Source organism: Protopterus annectens, chromosome 2.part1 (genome assembly GCF_019279795.1).
Source record: "Protopterus annectens isolate FY-2018-M chromosome 2.part1, PAN1.0, whole genome shotgun sequence".
Classification (NCBI taxonomy): Eukaryota; Metazoa; Chordata; order Ceratodontiformes; family Protopteridae; genus Protopterus; species Protopterus annectens.
In genome coordinates, this window is record NC_056729.1 from 269,470,934 (window position 1) to 269,491,908 (window position 20,975).

The following is a 20,975-nucleotide window of genomic DNA, read 5'->3' on the forward strand; positions in this document are numbered from 1 at the left end:
GAGTTTTTACAGGGCTCTGTCAGTGATTTCTGTTTCTCTTTGGTGAAATATTGAGTATTCAGGGATCTGAACTTTTTTTGTGATTCTTAGTGTTCTTAATAGCTGCAAAGTAGAGTTAGTGGTGTTCACTGATCTGAAAGTTTTGTGTGATTGCTAGTGTCCTAATATTTATAGTGTTCAGAGATCTGAACCTTAGCATTTGTGCTGTTTTCTCAATTTTTGAGATGTCAGAAAAACAAAGATCAGGGTTCAGCGGTATGGCTGTGGACAGATGTCCATCACCGACCAGCACACCTCATGTGTTTATTGTTTAGGGCTTGTACACCTGCAAGAGGACTGTTCCATCTGCCACTCTTTTAGTGGCCGAGTTATGCTGATAAGGCATGAAAGCTTGTCGATAGAGGCCTCTTAAAAATCAGTCTTAAGTAGAGGCTTTAGATAAGTCTGAACAGACCAAATCTTCACGAAGGGGGTCGAAGTCTTCCAAGGTGTCATCGGAGCCCAAGTCATCGGCTCAGAGCACCTCTGGGAAAGAGATTCGGTCGCCAGCTCCTCAGCCCTCGAGCTGAGCACCGAACCTTTGCCTCGGTGCGAAGTCCCGAGTTTGGAACCGGTGGTTTTAAAATCTCAGATCCTTCGCTCAGTAGGTTCTTCGCCTCTTTTGACTCGCTGAATTCTTCCAGGACCCTCTCTGATGTCTATGTGGACCATGTGGTGCAGAGACTCTTGGAGAACCGGCCTTGGCCAAATTGCTGGCTTCATCTCACTTTGCATGAAGCCCAACACCGTCACAGTTTCTGCTCCTCTCAATCGAGCCTTTGGGCGGAGGTGAGACCTGATGGTTATGGAACCCTTGGAGCCGAGGCGTATTCGGTGCCTTCGGCCTTGTCGACCTTGACATCTTCGGTTCGATCGAAGGGTCTTGGAGGAAGCGCTCTCTCCCTGGGTCCAGGGGAAGTCGAACAGACTTTAGTTTAGACTCTTCCTGTCTGGGCCTCGGCGAGTTGAGCTCTGCCGTCCTCTGGTTCGGAGCATGTGGTCTCTGCCGAGGAGACTGCAGTGTTCTTGAACCGGTGGACTCCTTGGACCAGACACGGTGCCTTCCACATCATGAGGAAGGTAATGTCTTCTAAGACTCTATCTCTTCAGGTCCTTCCTCTTCCTCCCCTAAAGGGCCCGTTCTGTCTCTACATCACAGGTTTCCTACCAAGCGTCAAGACCCAGAGCCTCAGGTAACCCCAGCGGGCAAACCCCTCTCTCGGAGACTTCACCAGATGCCCCCCACTGATGAAGTCCCTAGGAAGAGACTGTGCAAGTGGAGGCACTTGGATTCCCTCAGGAATCCTTGACATCAGACACCGACTTAGAGGAATCAGAAGGGTCCCCGTCAGAGGTCTCATTTACAGACATCCTAGAAATACTTGAACAGAGGGGTGACTGGCAGTCCCTTACCCCTACTGGGGATCTGTTGGTGCTCCGGAAGGCCTTTGGTCTCAACCTTCCATCTCCTGGGTTACTCCGCCTTTGCACTAATTAATGGATTTGATCTCGAAGGCGTGGGAGTCTCCTGATTCCTGGAACCAGTCCCTCAGAGGCCGAACAAATTTATCACCTCCCCTCAGGATAAGTTTTTTCCTTACAAAGGGAGTCCCCGTTGATGCCATGGTTGTGCCAGCAGCCACCAAGAAAGATGTCGGAGACCTCCTCTTCTGTCCATTCTCTAATAGAATTCAGGACAATGGACAGATATGGGAAACGCATCTTTAGTTCTGCGACATTTGCAATGAGATCGCTTAACTATTTAACCCACTTTACCCGTCTTCGAGATCTCCTCAAAGAGCTTGGAGATGCTCTACAGGGCAACACAGATGATGCTGTCTCTGAGAAAGTGACTGCACAGCTTAACACCCTTAATTCCATTGTAAACTCATCCATGCAGCTCATTTCTTATGCAGCCAAGGGATCGAGCCAGGCATCAGATTCAGCGATAGCTCCTGCGGAGAACAATTCTGGATGCTTTATCGCTGCTTCTTGGGAGCCTTCAAGTCTTCCTTTGTTAATACCGTATTTGATGGCTCTTCCTTGTTTGGGCCTAGTGTCAAGGAAGACACTCCTAGGGGTGGAAAGAGACTATCTGTCAGTAGTCCATTTTCCACCCCACTGAACTCCATACCCAAAGGGCAGAATAGTGGAAAAATGTGGTTCCGGAAGTCCCAAGGAGCTTTCCAGAACACACGTGGTGAACCCTCCTCTAGGGGCAGAGGAAGGGGGGGTATAATGGTAGAAACCGCCCAGGCGGCAGAGGGGGTCCACAGAACCAGGGTGACGGAGCAGTTCCTTGACAAGCCTTATCAGTGCTCTTGAGAGGAGGCCTGACCGTCCTGCTCTGAAGGCAGTCGGGGTTGTAGCTTTATACCAGGCGCCTGGCTAGGAATTGCATCTGATTCCTGGGTAAAGAGCATAATTACCAGAGGTTACGTCATTCCCATTTCAGAATCCCCTTCCATTCATGCAAGAATCCCAGACATTTCACCCAGTCTGCAGAATCTAGCAGCCATAGAAATTCCAAGGCTGCTGGAAAAAGAATCATCCAGCCAGTCCCAGCCGACCAGATAGGATCTGGAACTTACTCCAGGTTCTAATTAGTTCCAAAGAAAACAGGAGACTGGAGGCCTATCTTAGACCTCAGTAAACCAAATACATTTGTCAAAAAGGAAAAGTTCCGGATGGTCACGCTTCAATCAATACTTCCGTTTCTCGAAATAGGCGTTGGATGTGCTAGTTAGAACTCAAGGATGCACTACCACATCAAAATGTCCAGGCCATCCAGAGATCAATTGTTTCCGCTGGGGCCAGTCGCTACCAGTTCTGACCTCTGCCCTTTGGTCTTATCACAGCCCCCAGCGTGTTCACCAAATGCATGGCAGTGGCCAAGGCTCACCTGGGGCGTTTAGGATTCGGTGTTTCCATATCTCGACTGGCTCCACCACCACCACCACCACAAAGGCATCAACTGATTCACGCCATGGATTACACTATCAGCCTGTGCTCCAAGTAGGCATAACCTTAAATTTGAAAAATCTGCTTTGTCGCCCGTCGCGGTATATTTCCTTTTATAGGAGCAGATCTAGACACCACCATCACTGGTCAGATTACCTGAAGAATGAGTAATCTCCTTAAGAAATCAAGTATCCCTTTTGTTGATGGAAAAGAAAGTTCCTGCATTCAAGTTCTGAAGTTGCTAGGCACCATGGCAGTGACTTTCATAGCAGTTCCTCTGGGGCATGCACATGAGGGATACTCAAATGGTTACTCTTCACACACTGGTCTCGTCAGCTGCACAACTTCCAATGTCACACAAGATTCTGCTGACAAATACTTGCAAAAGGACCTTTGGTGGTTGAACAGCCACCAAGTTACTAGGTCGATCCGTTGTACCCCCACAGCCACAGTGACCACAGATGCTTCCCTGATCGGGTGGGGGATCTGTCAAGGAAGAACTGTCCAAGGTACTTGGTCAGAGATGGAATCAGTTTGCACATCAATGTCTTGGGTTGAGAGTGGTGGTCCTAGTGTTGCAACACTTTCATGACTCTGTACCTCGAGAGACAATTGCAATACAGACTGGGCAACATGTCGGTAGTCTGGTACATCAACAAGCAAGGGGAACCAAATCTTACCCTTTATGCCGAGAGGCCATGGGAATTGACAGTGGGCTGTATCCACTTACTGATAGCAACGCACATCCGGGGTCATCCAAGCGTGGGAGCGGACAAATTGAGCAGAGCCATTCTGTTTATCTCACGGTCCCTCAAAGAACAAGTGGCGGAAAGGATATTCCACAAATAGGGCCAGCCTTGCTGCGACCTTTTGCATCCCGATGAATACCAAATGCAGAAGCTACTTTGCTCTGTACCTCCACCGGGACATCCCAAGGATGCACTCTACACTATTGGCCCTCGGGTCTCCTATATGCTTTTCCTCCATCCCTGCTGATCCCCAAATTTTGCAGAAAGCCAAAAGCCTGGGAAGGACTGTTCTTCTGATGGCCCGCTTTTGGCCTCTGCAGATATGGTTCTCTTCCTTCAACTTTACCAAGTGGAAGAACCTTGGGTTTCTGGACCCAGTGCCAGACCTCCCGACTCATTCGCCGGGAGAAAGTTCTTCACCCTTCTCTTGTATCCCTCAAGCTGACAGCTTAGCTGCTTCACTTCCCAACCTAGCCAGGTCTCATGATTTGTCTCCGCGCGGGTTCAGTATATTCTGGTTTCCTCTCATAAAGTCTCCGCCAGGAAACTAGTATAACAGCAAATGGAAACAATTTGGTCATTAGGGCTTCTCAACATGGTATTGATCCGCTTTATCGCCCCTATTCATAGCATTCTGGAATTTTTTACTTCACTTTTCCATGGTGGATGTGGCGGCCGCTACTATAAGGTTCAATTGGCTTGCCATAATCTAACTTCCATGTGGGATACGGAGGTTCTAACATTATGTCCCACTAGGATTAATATGTAAAAACCTTTTTTGAAAGGGACTCATCACCCGACCTCTATCATCAGACATCCGATTACTCCCTGGAATCTAAATTTGGTGCTGTCTCAACTCATGCTTCCCCTTTTGAGCCTGCATCTTCTTGTCAACTTGTGTTCCTTTCTTGGGAAGACCATTTTCTTAGTGGCCATTACTTCGGCACGTAGAGTTTTGGAACTTCAGAAAGCACTCTATTGAGTCCCGCATATTTGGTCTTCCACCTGACAGGGTGTCTTTAAGAACAAATCAATTCTTCCTACCTAAGGTCTGTTGTTCGGTGAACTTGAACCTAGTCCATTGAACTTCCCACTTTTCAGGCATCACGCCTGATAAGTTGGAAATACATGTTGCAGTAAGCTTGATGTTCAGCAGATGAGATTTTATTTGGACAGAACAAGTAATCTAAAAATCGACAACTATTTGTTTCCCATGCAGAACCAATAAGAAGGGCCTTTCGGTATCCAAAGTTACGTTGTCCAAATGGCTTTGATTGTATAACTTGGTTTGCATATTCTCTCACATCAACCTTTAGAACGTGAAGTGAAAGCTCATTCTACCAGGGCTGTTTCTAAGTCATTAGCTCACGCCATTTTATTTTTACTTTTGGACACCATTCGTTGCAGCTGCTACTTGGTCCAAAACCTCATAATGCTTTATTACTCATTATAAAGTGCGGCATGGCCTCCATGGACAGGGCTTCCTTGGTTTTCACACCGTTCTCAGGAATGTACTCCCGTGAGTCGCCCAGGATTAGGAATATGAGGCGCTACCCACGTTAGCAGAACAACGGCGAGATTGAAACAACTTCACCATACAGAGTTATGTTTGTACCATAACATTCCATGTGAGTTGTTCAACTTCTGCCTTTGTTCGCAGTACACTCCTCCCACCTTCTCCCCATATTCTGGAAGAACGGGTATGGTTGGTGGTCTGGTTGATCTTACTAGTATCCTCTTGTCCAGCCAGGTTATCTTTTAACTAATTGTAAACAGTTACTTGTAGTATATTGAGTGGCTTAGTTGTGTTTTTTCTTGCTGAGTTCTACAAAACTAGATCTGGAGGTTTGGCAGCAGAGTATAGGGACTGTGTCTTATAGACGCAGGGATCAAAAGCTTGGAAAGCGGCCAACTCTGAGCCGGCTGGAGCGGCTCGCAAACCCAGGTGTAAAGAACAAAGATGAGATGTAACAACTCCCGCCGGAACTTTATGGTAAGAACATAACTTAACTTTTTTAAGCACGTGTTCACTGTACCAAAAGTTATAAGCACTTTGTTCTTTTATATCCCAAACAAATTCTAGTAGGTTGCACTTTTACTGTAGATTTTGCACCCTACTGAGCTGGAACTGTATCACAGTATATCGTCAAATGGGAAGTTAGTCTGTTGTTTCTCACAGCGCCAGGACACTGCTGTAAGAGGCGTGATGCCGTCGGGCTTCCTTCCGAACAGAGGTCACACCTACAAGCTGGCGTTTACTATTTGACCCCTGCAGGGTTTTACTGGTTTTGGGAGGAAGCCATGGCAGCATCCTTGAGCTGCCTTGCTAGTGTTTTCAACCATATTTATTAATCTACTGAGCGACACTTGCCAAACAAGCCATGCGTGTTGATTAGACAACTTTCCTCTCTTACCGTTGGAACTTATATGCATTACCGTTTTATACAGCATATAGTTTGGTCGATGGCATCTTCAAGGGTACATTATTTGTTCTTATATGATGCGCCTTTGAAAAAGCATGTGTCTTTTTTTTAACTGTTGCCCCGATAAACGGAAGAGCACTCTAGTTTTTCATATGTAAAATACAAAGGATGTTAACATTTCAGCTAACCCATGTGTGTCATGTATAAAATGTGTATGTGCCTTAGTGTATATATTCCACAAAAGGAGAGTGGCATGCATTATCTAGGGAAGGTGTGGCAGTGGGGTCAGATGCATATATCATGACCAAGGAGAAAGTTCCTTTTGCAGTGATAATCAGTGGCATTCCCACATGTTGTAGATTAGCTTTAGTCTGGCAAAAATGGTTTGCTATTTTGGAACTGTGTATGACATAGTGCATTCTTTGTGGACAGGAGACTCGCCTGCTCACACCATCTGTTGAACTGGTTATTGACTTGCGAATACTCATCTTAAAATGCTATCTAGAGCAACTTAAATGTACTGCATTTTAGTATTTTTTTTATAATGTGGTAAAGCACTTTAAAGTTCCAGACAGGCATATTTTTCTGTTAAACTCTTATATTTTAGTCTTCATTCGAATTGGAGTTGTCCTTTTAGCAGGAATTCCTACAAACAAGCTGTGTATATTTGGGAAGGAGACACTGTTGTTTTACTAACCTCTAGCAATGTATTGACAACATGTACTCTCTTGTAGCTCATAACTGAGGTGCAAAATGGTCTTCAGGAATGTTTTAATCGGGTAAAATGTCTAGCTAGAACAGTCTGAACTAAGATGAAATAAATTACTTACTGTTTGGAAGTAAGTCAGTACATCGGGACAGAGCTAAACTCTAAATTCAAGGGGCTGTTTGTAGTAAGCAACAGCCAAGGCACACTATTTCCTGGGAGCATTGTTATTGCACACTTTGGCTTCTGCAACCAGGAGAATGTCCCACGTGCAGATGCATGCTTTTGTATCATCATGCCGTCTTGGGTCAGACACTAGGCAAGAGGGGGCCGGAATATATTGGAGAGAACTTGCAAAGGAACCCAGGTATTGGGAGAAGATAATTAGAGAGGAAAATATGATAGAATTGGAGGAAGCCAAGAATTTGTTTGGCCTACAGGTTAGACGTTGCCTTCCCTGTCGGATTGATATCTGAGTATAGGCAAAGATAAAGAAACTGTGTTCTAAATGAAAAAACAGCATTGGTAGAGTTTTTAATAGAATCTAGAGCTGAAGCTGCCCCTAAAAAGGAATAATTATTAGAGCATATAAAATATTGCATTATAACTAAGAATCAATCGGAGGAGGTTAGAAAGGGTTGGGAAAAGATTGGATAAGCAATTCACAAAGAAACAGTGGGATGATATATGTATGTATCCTAAATATGGAACAAAATCTTCAATATTTATGGTTTTTGCATGGAAATGTTTACATAGATATTTTTATACCCCCAAGTAGACTCCAGAGAATTTTTCCTCTAGCATACAGCAAATATTGTAGGTGTGAAGGGGAAGAAAGAAATGATTGGGAACATTTTCTGGGAGTGTGGTGAGTTGGTGGAGTTTAGGTATTCCCTGCGGGATGCACTGTTGGAGATGCTAGGTCGGCAGATTGGTCTGACGAGGGAGATGATTTTTTCTGAGCTGTGATACAGAATCGGAATTGCCTAGACATGGTAAGGCATTGCTTTGTCTAATAATGGTGGCTGCCGAAAAATTACTAGAAAATGTAAGTCAAAATCTAAACCAACTATAATGGAAGTAGTGAATATAGAGATAAAACAACTGGAATTGAGATTTTTAGAAAAGGGTAGGAGTAAACTGCATTGGAAAAATGGGAATTGTGGGAAGAATACATACAAGGGAGGAATTAGGTTTAAAATGTAGGAGGGCTTAAATGAGCTATGTAATGTTTGAGTGGAAATATTGGGTAGATTATAAGGGATGTATAAGCTTTGCAGCCGGGAGTGTCAGTATTGTTCCAAGCTCTCTCTCTCTGAGAAGCTTGAGACACTGTTCCTATCCCATGCTCTGCTGCCAAACCCCATATCTAGTTTGCAGCTGCAACGGATCTTACACTCTTCACAAGAAGCTCGGGCCAGTACCCTTTTTTTTTCTTGTCTTTTGACAGAAAATTTTCTTTAACTGTGATAGTTTGGTGTGTGTGTGTGTGTGTTTAGTTGTCTATTACTTGTTTGTGTTTTTTTTGAGGTACTTAGTCTGTTTTATTAGGAGCTGCTGCCCCTAGGCCTTTGGCCGATTCTTTAGTTGAGTTTTTTTTTACAGGGCTCTGTCAGTGATTTCTGTTTCTCTTTGGTGAAATATTGAGTATTCAGGGATCTGAACTTTTTTTGTGATTCTTAGTGTTCTTAATAGCTGCAAAGTAGAGTTAGTGAGTGTTCACTGATCTGAAAGTTTTGTGTGATTGCTAGTGTCCTAATATTTATAGAGTTCAGAGATCTGAACCTTAGCATTTGTGCTGTTTTCTCAATTTTTGAGATGTCAGAAAAACAAAGATCAGGGTTCAAGCGGTATGGCTGTGGACAGATGTCCATCACCGACCAGCACACCTCATGTGTTTATTGTTTAGGGCTTGTACACCTGCAAGAGGACTGTTCCATCTGCCACTCTTTTAGTGGCCGAGTTATGCTGATAAGGCATAGAAAGCTTATCGATAGAGGCCTCTTAAAAATCAGTCTTCGTAGAGGCTTTAGATAAGTCTGAACAGACCAAATCTTCGAAGGGGTCGAAGTCTTCCAAGGTGTCATCGGAGCCCAAGTCATCGGCTCAGAGCACCTCTGGGAAGATTCGGTCGCCAGCTCCTCAGCCCTCGAAGCTGAGCACCGAACCTTTGCCTCGGAGCGAAGTCCCGAGTTTGGAACCGGTGGTTTTAAAATCTCAGATCCTTCGGTCAGTAGATTCTTCGGCTCTTTTGACTCGTTCTTCCAGGACCCTCTCTGATGTCTATGTGGACCATGTGGTGCAGAGACTCTTGGAGAACCCGGCCTTGGCCAAATTGCTTTTGGCTTCATCTCACTTTGCATCGAAGCCCAACACCCCCGTCACAGTTTCTGCTCCTCTCAATCGAGCCTTTGGAGGCGGAAGGTGAGGACCTGATAGTTGTGGAACCCTTGGAGCCGAGACGTATTCCGGTGCCTTCGGCCTTGTCGACCTTGACATCTTCGGTTCCGATCGAAGGGTCTTGGAGGAAACGCTCTCTCCCTGGGTCCAGGGGGGAGAGTCGAACAGAGGCTTTGGTTTAGACTCTTCCTGTCTGGGCCTCGGCGCAGTTGAGCTCTGCTTCGTCCTCTGGTTCGGAGCATGTGGTCTCTGCCCCGAGGAGACTGCAGTGTTCTTCGGAACCGGTGGACTCCTTGGACCGAGACACCGGTGCCTTCCACATCATGAGGAAGGTAATGTCTTCTAAGACTCTATCTCTTCAGGTCCTTCCTCTTCCTCCCCTAAAGGGCCCCGTTCTGTCTCTACATCACAGGTTTCCTACCAAGCGTCAAGACCCAGAGCCTCAGGTAACCCCATCGGGCAACCCCTGCTCTACGGAACCTTCACCAGATGCCCCCACTGATGAAGTCCCTAGGAAGAGACTGTGCAAGTGGAGGCACTTGGATTCCCCTCAGGAATCCTTGACATCAGACACCGACTTAGAGGAATCAGAAGGGTCCCCGTCAGAGGTCTCATTTACAGACATCCTAGAAATACTTGAACAGAGGGGTGACTGGCAGTCCCTTACCCCTACTGAGGATCAGTTGGTGCTCCTGAAGGCCTTTGGGTCTCAACCTTCCATCTCCTGGGTTACTCCGCCTTTTGACGAATTAATGGATTTGATCTCTCGAAAGGCGTGGGAGTCTCCTGATTCCCTGGAACCAGTCCCTCAGAGGCCGAACAAATTTATCACCTCCCCTCAGGATAAGTTTTTTCCTTACAAAGGGAGTCCCCGTTGATGCCATGGTTGTGCCAGCAGCCACCAAGAAAGATGTCGGAGACCTCCTCTTCTGTCCATTCTCCTAATAGAGATTCCAGGACAATGGACAGATATGGGAAACGCATCTTTAGTTCTGCGACATTTGCAATGAGATCGCTTAACTATTTAACCCACTTTACCCGTCTTCGAGATCTCCTCAAAGAGCTTGGAGATGCTCTACGGGGCAACACAGATGATGCTGTCTCTGAGAAAGTGACTGCACAGCTTAACACCCTTAATTCCATTGTAAACTCATCCATGCAGCTCATTTCTTATGCAGCCAAGGGATCGAGCCAGGCATCAGATTCAGCGATAGCTCTGCGGAGACAATTCTGGATGCGCTTTTGCTCCTTTGCGGGAGCCTTCCAAGTCTTCCTTTGTTAATACCGTATTTGATGGCTCTTCCTTGTTTGGGCCTAGTGTCAAGGAAGACACTCCCTAGGGGGTGGAAAGAGACTATCTGCCGTAGGAGTCCATTTTTCCACCCCCACTAGACCATACCCCAAAGGGCAGAATAGTGGAAAAATGTGGTTCCGGAAGTCCCAAGGAGCTTTCCAGAACACACGTGGTGAACCCTCCTCTAGGGGCAGAGGAAGGGGGGGTATAATGGTAGAAACCGCCCAGGCGGCAGAGGGGGTCCACAGAACCAGGGTGACGGAGCAGTTCCTTGACAAGCCTTATCAGTGCTCTTGAGAGGAGGCCTGACCGTCCTGCTCTGAAGGCAGTCGGGGGTTGCTTAGCTTTATACCCAGACGCCTGGCTAGGAATTGCATCTGATTCCTGGGTAAAGAGCATAATTACCAGAGGTTACGTCATTCCCATTTCAGAATCCCCTTCCATTCATGCAAGAATCCCAGACATTTCACCCAGTCTGCAGAATCTAGCAGCCATAGAAATTCCAAGGCTGCTGGAAAAAGAATCATCCAGCCAGTCCCAGCCGACCAGATAGGATCTGGAACTTACTCCAGGTTCTAATTAGTTCCAAAGAAAACAGGAGACTGGAGGCCTATCTTAGACCTCAGTAAACCAAATACATTTGTCAAAAAGGAAAAGTTCCGGATGGTCACGCTTCAATCAATACTTCCGTTTCTCGAAATGGGCGATTGGATGTGCTAGTTAGAACTCAAGGATGCGTACTACCACATCAAAAATGTCCAGGCCATCCAGAGATCAATTGCGTTTCCGGCTGGGGGCCAGTCGCTACCAGTTCTGACCTCTGCCCTTTGGTCTTATCACAGCCCCCAGCGTGTTCACCAAATGCATGGCAGTGGCCAAGGCTCACCTGAGACGTTTAGGATTCCGGGTGTTTCCATATCTCGACGACTGGCTCCTTACCACCACCACCACCACAAGGCATCAACTGATTCACGCCATGGATTACACTATCAGCCTGTGCTCCCAAGTGGGCATAACCTTAAATTTCGAAAAATCTGCTTTGTCGCCGTCGCAGTATATTTCCTTTTATAGGAGCAGATCTAGACACCACCACCGCCCTGGTCAGATTACCTGAAGAATGAGTAATCTCCTTAAGAAATCAAGTATCCCTTTTGTTGATGGAAAAGAAAGTTCCTGCATTCCAAGTTCTGAAGTTGCTAGGCACCATGGCAGTGACTTTCATAGCAGTTCCTCTGGGGCGTATGCACATGAGGATACTCAAATGGTTACTCTTCACACACTGGTCTCGTCAACAACTTCCAATGTCACACAAGATTCTGCTGACAAATACTTGCAAAAAGGACCTTTGGTGGTTGAACAGCCACCAAGTTACTATAGGTCGTCCGTTTGTACCCCCCCCCCCCCACAGCCACAGTGACCACAGATGCTTCCCTGATCGGGTGGGGGGGATCTGTCAGGGAAGAACTGTCCAAGGTACTTGGTCAGAGATGGAATCCAGTTTGCACATCAATGTCTTGGAGTTGAGAGTGGTGGTCCTAGTGTTGCAACACTTTCATGACTCTGTACCTCGAGAGACAATTGCAATACAGACTGGGCAACATGTCGGTAGTCTGGTACATCAACAAGCAAGGGGGAACCAAATCTTACCCTTTATGCCGAGAGGCCATGAGAATTTGACAGTGGGCTGTATCCACCGTGCGCTTACTGATAGCAACGCACATCCCGGGGTCATCCAGCGTGAGAGCGGACAAATTGAGCAGAGCCATTCTGTTGTCTCACGAGTGATCCCTCAAAGAACAAGTGGCGGAAAGGATATTCCACAAATGGGGCCAGCCTTGCTGCGACCTTTTTGCATCCCCGATGAATGCCAAATGCAGAAGCTACTTTGCTCTGTACCCTCCACCGGGGGACATCCCAAGGGATGCACTCCTACACTATTGGCCCTCGGGTCTCCTATATGCTTTTCCTCCATCCCTGCTGATCCCCAAATTTTTGCAGAAAGCCAAAAGCCTGGGAAGGACTGTTCTTCTGATGGCCCCGTTTTGGCCTCTGCAGATATGGTTCCCCTTCCTTCAACTTTACCAAGTGGAAGAACCTTGGGTTCTGGACCCAGTGCCAGACCTCCCGACTCATTCGTCGGGAGTTCTTCACCCTTCTCTTGTATCCCTCAAACTGACAGCTTAGCTGCTTCACTTCCCAACCTAGCCAGGTCTCATGATTTGTCTCCCGCGGTTCAGTATATTCTGGTTTCCTCTCATAAAGTCTCCGCCAGGAAACTATATAACAGCAAATGGAAACAATTTGGTCATTAGGCTTCTCAACATGGTATTGATCCCTTTATCGCCCCTATTCATAGCATTCTGGAATTTTTTTACTTCACTTTTCCATGGTGGATGTGGCAGCCGCTACTATAAGGGTTCAATTGGCTGCCATATCTAACTTCCATGTGGGATACGGAGGTTCTAACATTATGTCCCACAGATTATGTAAAGCCTTTTTGAAAGGGACTCATCACCTTCGACCCTCTATCAGACATCCGATTACTCCCTGGAATCTAAATTTGGTGCTGTCTCAACTCATGCTTCCCCCTTTTGAGCCTGCATCTTCTTGTCCTTTGAAGTTCCTTTCTTGGAAGACCATTTTCTTAGTGGCCATTACTTCGGCACGTAGAGTTTTTGAACTTCAAGCACTCTATTAGGCCCGCATATTTGGTCTTCCACCCTGACAGGGTGTCTTTAAGAACAAATCAATTCTTCCTACCGAAGGTCTGTTCCGAAGTGAACTTGAACCAGTCCATTGAACTTCCCACTTTTTCAGGCATCACGCCAGTAAATTGGAATACATGTTGCATAAGCTTGATGTTCACAGATGAGATTTTATTTGGACAGAACAAAAGAATTCAGAAAATCGAGTCAACTATTTGTTTCCCATGCAGACAATAAGAAGGGCCTTTCGGTATCCAAAGTTACGTTGTCCAAATGGCTTTGATTGTATAACGTTTGCATATTCTTCACATCAACCTTTAGAACGTGAAGTGAAAGCTCATTCTACCAGGGCTGTTTCTAAGTCATTAGCTCACGCAGCTCGTTTACTTTTGGACACCATTTGTGCAGCTGCTACTTGGTCCAAACCTCATACGTTTATTACTCATTATAAAGTGGACATGGCCTCCATGGACAGGGCTTCCTTTGGTTTCACCGTTCTCAGGAATGTACTCCCGTGAGCCGCCCAGGATTAGGGTGCTTGAGACGCTACCCACGTGTAAGAACAAACGGCGAGATTGAACAACTTCACATACAGAGGTTATGTTTGTACCATAACATTCCATGTGAGTTGTTCAACTTGCCTTTGTTCGTGCACTCCCTCCCACCTTCTCCCCCCATATTCTGGAAGAACGGGTATGGTTGGTGGTCTGGTTGATCTTACTAGTATCCTCTTGTCAGCCAGGTTATCTTTTAACTAATTGTAAACAGTTACTTTGTTATATTGAGTGGCTTAGTTGTGTTTTCTTGCTGGGTTCAGCAAACTAGATCTGGGGTTTGGCAGCAGAGTATAGGGACTGTGTCTCGAGCATCGCAGGGATCAAAAGCTTGGAAAGCGGCCAACTCTGAGCCGATGGAGCGGCTCCAAACCCAGGTGTAAGAACAAAGATGAGATTAACAACTCCCATGGAACTTTATGGTAAGAACATAACTTCTTTTTTAAGCCGTGTCTACTGTACCAAAAGTTATCGCACTTTGTTCTTTTCATCCCAAACAAATTCTAGTTGCACTTTTACTGTAGATTTTGCACCCTACTGAGCTGGAACTGTATCACAGTATATCGTCAAATGGGAAGTTAGTCCTGTTTCTCACAGCGTTGTGACACTGCTGTAAGAGGCGTGATGCCGTCGGGCTTCCTTCCGAACAGAGGTCACATCTAAGCTGCGCGTTTACTATTTGACCCCTGTAGGTTTACTGTTTTGGGAGGAAGCCATGGCAGCATCCTTGAGCTGCCTTGCTAGTGTTTAACCATATTTATTAATCTACTGAGCGACACTTGCCAAACAAGCCATGCGTGTTGATTAGACAACTTTCCCCTGGCGCCGTCAACTTATATGCATTACTGCTTCTTTATACAGCATAGTTGGTCGATGTGGTGATCTTCTTAAGGGTACATTATTTGTTTTACATGATGCGCTTTGAAAAAAAGCACTGTGTCTTTAACTGTTGCCCCGATAACGGAAGAGTACCTATTTTTCTATATGTAGGCCACAAAGGATGTTAACATTTCCAGCTAACCTATGGGCAAGTTTGTACATGTAAAGTAGCAAGTTTTTTTTTTTTTTTTTTTTTTATCTGCTTTCCATCCTAGATCTGCTATGTAAATGAGCTCTACCTGTAGGAGCTAAATAAATAAATAGAAATAAGAGTGGCAGGATACAGTTTATTGTAGGCTTTGAACTTGAATTTGGGTAGTATTCTGTTAGCATTTTGTATTCATTGGAATATTTATAGATTTTGAAGTGTTTCCCTTGCTGATTTATTTAGTTGCAGAATGGTTGCGTCTTCTACCATTCCTTGGTGTACTTGCGTTACTCGGCTATTTAGCCATTCGACCTTTCCTTCCAAAGAAGAAGCAACAGAAAGATAGCTTAATCAATCTGAAAATTCAGAAGGAAAATCCTAAGGTGGTGAATGAAATTAACATAGAAGATCTTCAGAAGACCACAGCAGCATATTGCAGGTGTTGGCGCTCGAAAACGGTAAGAGGCAGCAACCATGCACCTTTACATGGTGGTTAAGTTTGATGTACTTATGGCAGCAGCTAGAGAGATTTTGATCTTGAATCCATTTTCTGAAGCTCTTAAAATTGTTAATGGTAAGCACAAAATAGCATTTTGATATTTGCAGATTTGTAGTGCATTCTAATTCTGCCTGAACCAACTCATTTGGCAAAAATTCCACTCTTCACTGTGCCACTTAGAAGTCTTATCTGCAGAGGGTATTGTCAAAATTTGTGTTTTTGTCATAGCAGCCTGAATCTGTCTTTCTTTTAAGCAACATTTCCAGATTTGAGAATTGTGGTTACTGAAATGTAACTTTTCCTTAAATTCTTTGTTCATCTGAGGTTTTACAGTTTTGAATTTGAAGTATTTTTTGGCTCGCTCTTGTGCAAGTACTTAGGCTAGCTGTGGGTAATTTTTTCCCAAACATCTTTATTAAATTTACGCATATGACAAAGGCAATCTTACATTTATGTACAAAATAATGTCACTATAGTTGCAAACAGTTTGCATCACAGACACTATTGGAACAACTGTAGTTGTAAACATTTTACATAACTTATAAACCATCCAGTCATGGTCAGTTGAGCATTATATAGCTCCTTCAAATCCTGCCTCTTAAACCTCGTTCCTGTCCTGCATGTATTGTTCCCACAATTCCCATTTTCCTATGTAGTTTGCTCCTTCCCTTTTTTTCTAAAGATCCCAATTCCAGTTGTTTCATCTCTCTTACTATATTCACTACTTCTAGTAAAGTTGGTCTAGACTTTGATTTCCATTTTCTAGTAATTGCTTTCTTGGCAGCCACCATAATTAGACTCAGCAAGGCTTTACTGTGTTACGCAATTCTGATTCTGTGGCTTAACTAAAAAAAAAAAATCACACCAGTCAGTCCTATCTGCTCACCCAGCATCTCTGACAGAGCGGTCTGCAGGGAATCCCAAAAGTCTGCCAGCTCATCACACCTTCAGAAAATATGTTCTCAGCTACCTCTTTCTTGCTCGTCACACTTCCAACATTTGCTATCCACCTGAGGAAAAATTATTTGCAGTCTATTTGGGGTATAAAAATACCCATGTAAACGCTTGCAGGTAAAGGTCCTAAATCTTCTAGACTTTATTGCAGGTGTTCAAGTTGATTCCAAGCAACCCTTTTCTGGTGTTACGGTTATGGGAGGATTTCCTAACACAGTCTGGGAAGGGCACTCCAAGGATCCTGAGGTCCTTATCTCTAAAATTGTATGAGAATAAAAAGGCCTCCCTTAACTTACAGCTTCTTTCTCAGATGACTCTTCTTTTGGGAAGACGCTCCTGAAGTTCACCAAGGACTGGCCTTATTCTTATCTGCCAGTTATTTGAAACACCTTAATCTAAATGTGTGTAAGATGAGAAGACTAGGGTAATACCACTCTTGGTGCCTTTTTAGGAGGATGCCATCTGTGCATGTTGGGAGCATCAGTTGTCTGTATCCACCTCTTCTTCCATGAAGGATGATCCTTGCAAAAGGTGAGCATCCTGACCCTGCATTCCAGGGCAAATGTGTGTGTTGTCCTCTGTGTAAAACAGGTCTCTAAACCCACACCTTTACTGCCTGTTAAGAGCCTTGGACTTTCACCATCAGACCTGGATTTCTCAGCTGTTTCTTACCACTCTAAGTTCATCTTCTACATCAGACTAGACACTAGGAGCACTAACAGGGATTGCCTAAGAGTTGAAGTGTAAAGACCTTTTACCACAACTTCTAAAGTAGACTTCCATGTAACTTTCTGGAATGTTGACTTGTTGATGCTTTGTGTAAGGCAGCATGCTCAAATATTTGCATGAGCCGGATGGCAAGGCTTAGGCTGTCCTTTAAGAATGTACTCTGGCTTTTTGGGCTGTTACCTTCCAGGGTGACTACTCCTTTGGTTATCTTCTTGAGGCCAGGTTGATTGCCAGTAGAGGAATTGAGAAGGAACCACAGTGGAAGGTCTGTATTAAGGCTTCTTGCTCTTTTCGGCAGTCATCCCACAATGACAATCAATACTCCCCTTGGACAGCCAGTTGACCCAATAGGCCGAAAGCCCACTAGACCATTATGTACCAGACTCAACTCCATGGAAAACTAGAGTGCATTCTTTATCGTATGGAATGTAAGGGATTTTTTTTTTTTTTAATTCTTCTGCCTCCCTCACACCTGTAAAAGTATTTCAAGCTTCACAGTTGTTTCTATCAGCAAATGCATGTACAGTACTGCACAAACAATTTTCTGCTGAGTTGTGCATTGCTTGAGCCTTCTTTTCCTGCAGCAGAACCAGTCACGTGTCCCAACAATAGATGCTTCACCTGTGGGTTGAGAAGCTTATTTTTGCTCCAGCCTTAGTCAAGAAATTGCATCCCTCAGGAGAGGAGACTCTATATATTCAGAGTTTTGGGTAATGCAGTTCACCCTAAATGTTCTTGAATTGAATTGGAGACCAGAAACATTGCTGCTTCATCTGTGCAACCATTTTGTGAGATACATGAACAAGCAGATCTACTTGTGATTATACCCTCTAGAGCAGAGTGACAGGGCACTGGCAAAAGAAAAAAAAAATCTGTGGAATAACTTCACTGGGTTAGACTCCAGAAGCAGAGGTAATATGGCTATTTTGACCATTCTATGTTGAGGCCACACCTTGAGCAGTCCTGTTCTGTAGGCCATACAAGGAAAGAAGGCCATGACTGCTGGAAAAAGTCCAGAGGAAAACCGCCAGATAAGTGCTGGAGGTGTGGGTAGAGGAGAGGGGAATGAAAAAGCCAGGAAGCGATGGAACTCTTCTTATTAGAGATTCAAACAGATTGGGGGGAGCATGTCATAGGTGCACAAGATCAGGTTTGAGAGATGTGGAAGGAGTCATCCTAAGTAATAAAGTAGTGAAGGGGGAGAGCAGAGTGAAGCAAACAGACTGCAAAGGCCAAGTGCTCCATGGATCTCTGAAAGTACTACATAGTGTCATGATTAGTGGAAAGGACTGCTAGAATGGGTGTGGTGGTAGAGGGTAATTCAGAGTCATTTAAAAGGAGGCATGGCAAGGTTAAAGAAAAGATAATAGAGAAGATTGGGGTAGATAAGAGGTGAAATGCTGAATGTACTAAAACGACAGACTTGGAGAGGCTTATTTGGTTCTTCTGCCATTAAACACATTTGATATGTCCCTGTGTAGAGAGCCTATGAGTGTCTTCCACTGGGCCAGAAATCAGGGCACCATCCTGAGTCATTCATATCCTATGGGAATTAATGTGCTGGTGAACTCCTAACCAGACATGCTTCCCAAATCCATAGTTCCAGAAGAAGACTAGTGCTGCATGTCAAGATGTTTTTTGGGAGTGCAGTGCACTAGAGAGTGACATTGTATGGGGAAAATGCAGTCATCCCCTAAACTGCTCAGTTGATTATGGTAAGGTGTCTATCTTATGTGAAAGGGAATATTTTGTTTCAGCACTTCTGATTGCAGACTTTATCAAAAAAAAAAAAAATTAAAAAGACAAAGCCTTATCCCAGTTTTCCCCATAGTAGCTGAGAAGTGTTGATTTTCATGATATCTGGTCACTAGAATTACAGGAAATTGTCCCAGTGCAAGCCATAGAAGTCTGCCCATAGTTGGGATGACAGCTGGCTCCATTTCAGTGGCAGGCTGCTCCTTTAGATCCCTTGCTCTGACTGGATTTTTGAGAAGTAGTTTTGGAGGTGACAGACTGCCAGATGGCCTTCTACACATTTATAGTCTGCTGTCTAACTGAATGTCTTCATTTGGGCAGAGATGTATATCCTGTACAGGGCCCACCTCAGTCAGTCACCTTGTTGGTCCTGACATATACCTGAGGTGCCTATTTGACTTGGTCATGGTGCATGTTTCAGGCATCTTGGTGAATTGTGACTAGACCTTGTTTGAAAACAGGACTGTTCCCCAGCACTGCTGATGTTATGCATCTTTGTCTACCTTTTTGAAGAGCTTTCTCTTCCTTGGGCCTTGCACTTCATGATTGACCAGCTTGCTGTTTCCCCCATTTAAACCAGTTAGTTCACTGTCTCTGAAGTTTGCCTTGTGGAAGAAACTACTCTTAGTGTAGCGGCCATCAGCTGTCAGGTCAAGGTCTTCAAGCTGTAAGCCCTTGTGGGCCTTTTCAGGTATCCTTTAGGGGTGTGCCCATATTTTCTGTGAGTGTTGTATCAAAGCTGAGCACAAAATAATCCATTAATTTCCATATCTTCTTCACATGGGAAGAACCCAGTGGTGAAAGAGTGGCCTTAATATCTTGGACATGCACTTCTATGTCCGCTTTAACCTAAAGGGATGAATTTAGGAAGGCAAACATTGCTGATCATCATAAGGCTGATTGCTGCAGCAAAATGTATTGTACTTTGGAGTTTGCTTCAGGCTGTTTTGTCCTTTTCCGATCTTAAGAGTCTTGGACTTGCCCAAATTGTAGCTCATCTGTTTCCTGCACTAAAAACCTTAGTGGGACACCCTGTAGGAAAAAAATAGAACAGCTCTAATCTTCAGTTCTTTTTGTGGCATAACTGGTGAATCATTTGTTCGTTTTTAAGTACCAGTTTTGGAAACTTTTCTTAAATATTATTTTGCTGATTGTGTTAGATGCTTGTAAATGTTTTACTTTTGGAAATCTTACTGAGACCATTGACCTCTCTTGAAAAAAATTGCAGCAAGCCCCTAGAAGCTTATAACCTTCACTGTTTATTTTAAGTAAGGGAAAGTCAACAAATTTCCTCATGTGGGCATGGTGTCCCATGACTTTTTTATTAAAGAAACTCCTGTCCTCTGGGCCCTTCCTTAAGGACGGGAAGTTCTTTGCATTTTCCTTGAAAAAACACCTGTCTTTTAAAGAGACAAAGAAAACTCATACAGGCAGACACCATGTCAGAAGAATGGAGAAGCTGAAGAAATTAGTGGTTTAGGATCCTGCGGGCAGAGAGTGCATGCATGGCTCTAGTCATTCTGCCGCTCTTGTAATATCCTCGGAGCATAGTGTCATCTTCTCCTGATTGCAGTGCCTCTCGATATCACTTCTTTGCCCGCCAAAGCCTCTTCAGCATCTGATTCTGGGACTGTGGATTTGCAGAAGAACCTGTAAACACATTTAGGTCACAGAAAAACAAATTCAAATGTAAACAAATTCAAAGCGCACAGGAACCAAAAAGGCTGATCTAAAGACGTTTCTACTCAAAGAAACGGAAATGCTAATCAATTAAATGTTTATTCTGCCAAGCAGAGCTGTGCTTCTCTGTCTTTTCAGTTCCCACATCTGGAGCTGTGCTTCTGCCTTTTCAGTTCCCACATCTGGGTTACAAGCAAATGCCAGTTCCTCTAGTATTTGCACCGGGTAAGAATTGGGTGCCAACCATTAGGACGATCCAAAGAAGACTTTTCTGTATCTATATTTTTACAAAAATCAGAGACACTGGCTATAGTTATTTCTTTTGCATCATTTTTTATAACCATAACAGTAGCCACAGCAGCCGCAGGGCCCTCCAGTTCTTCATCCACAGGAACAGATGGCGGTACTTTCTTTGGTTTTCTTCAGTTTTAATGCTATCAGTTGTCAGACTTGAATGCTGGTGGACATTCGTAAGTGGATGGAGTACATGGTGACTGATT

General features: G+C 44.6%; 1 protein-coding gene across 1 annotated transcript in view; it reads left to right on the top strand.

Moving 5' to 3' along the window:
* The window catches only part of CISD2 (CDGSH iron sulfur domain 2), a 119,299-nt gene that overhangs the window by 51,181 nt on the left and 47,143 nt on the right, over positions 1 to 20,975 (top strand). Inside the window, exon 2 of the mRNA XM_044062124.1 lies at positions 15,102 to 15,316. Coding sequence (XP_043918059.1) covers positions 15,102 to 15,316 — 215 coding nt within the window. The remainder of the gene's footprint in view (positions 1 to 15,101; positions 15,317 to 20,975) is intronic.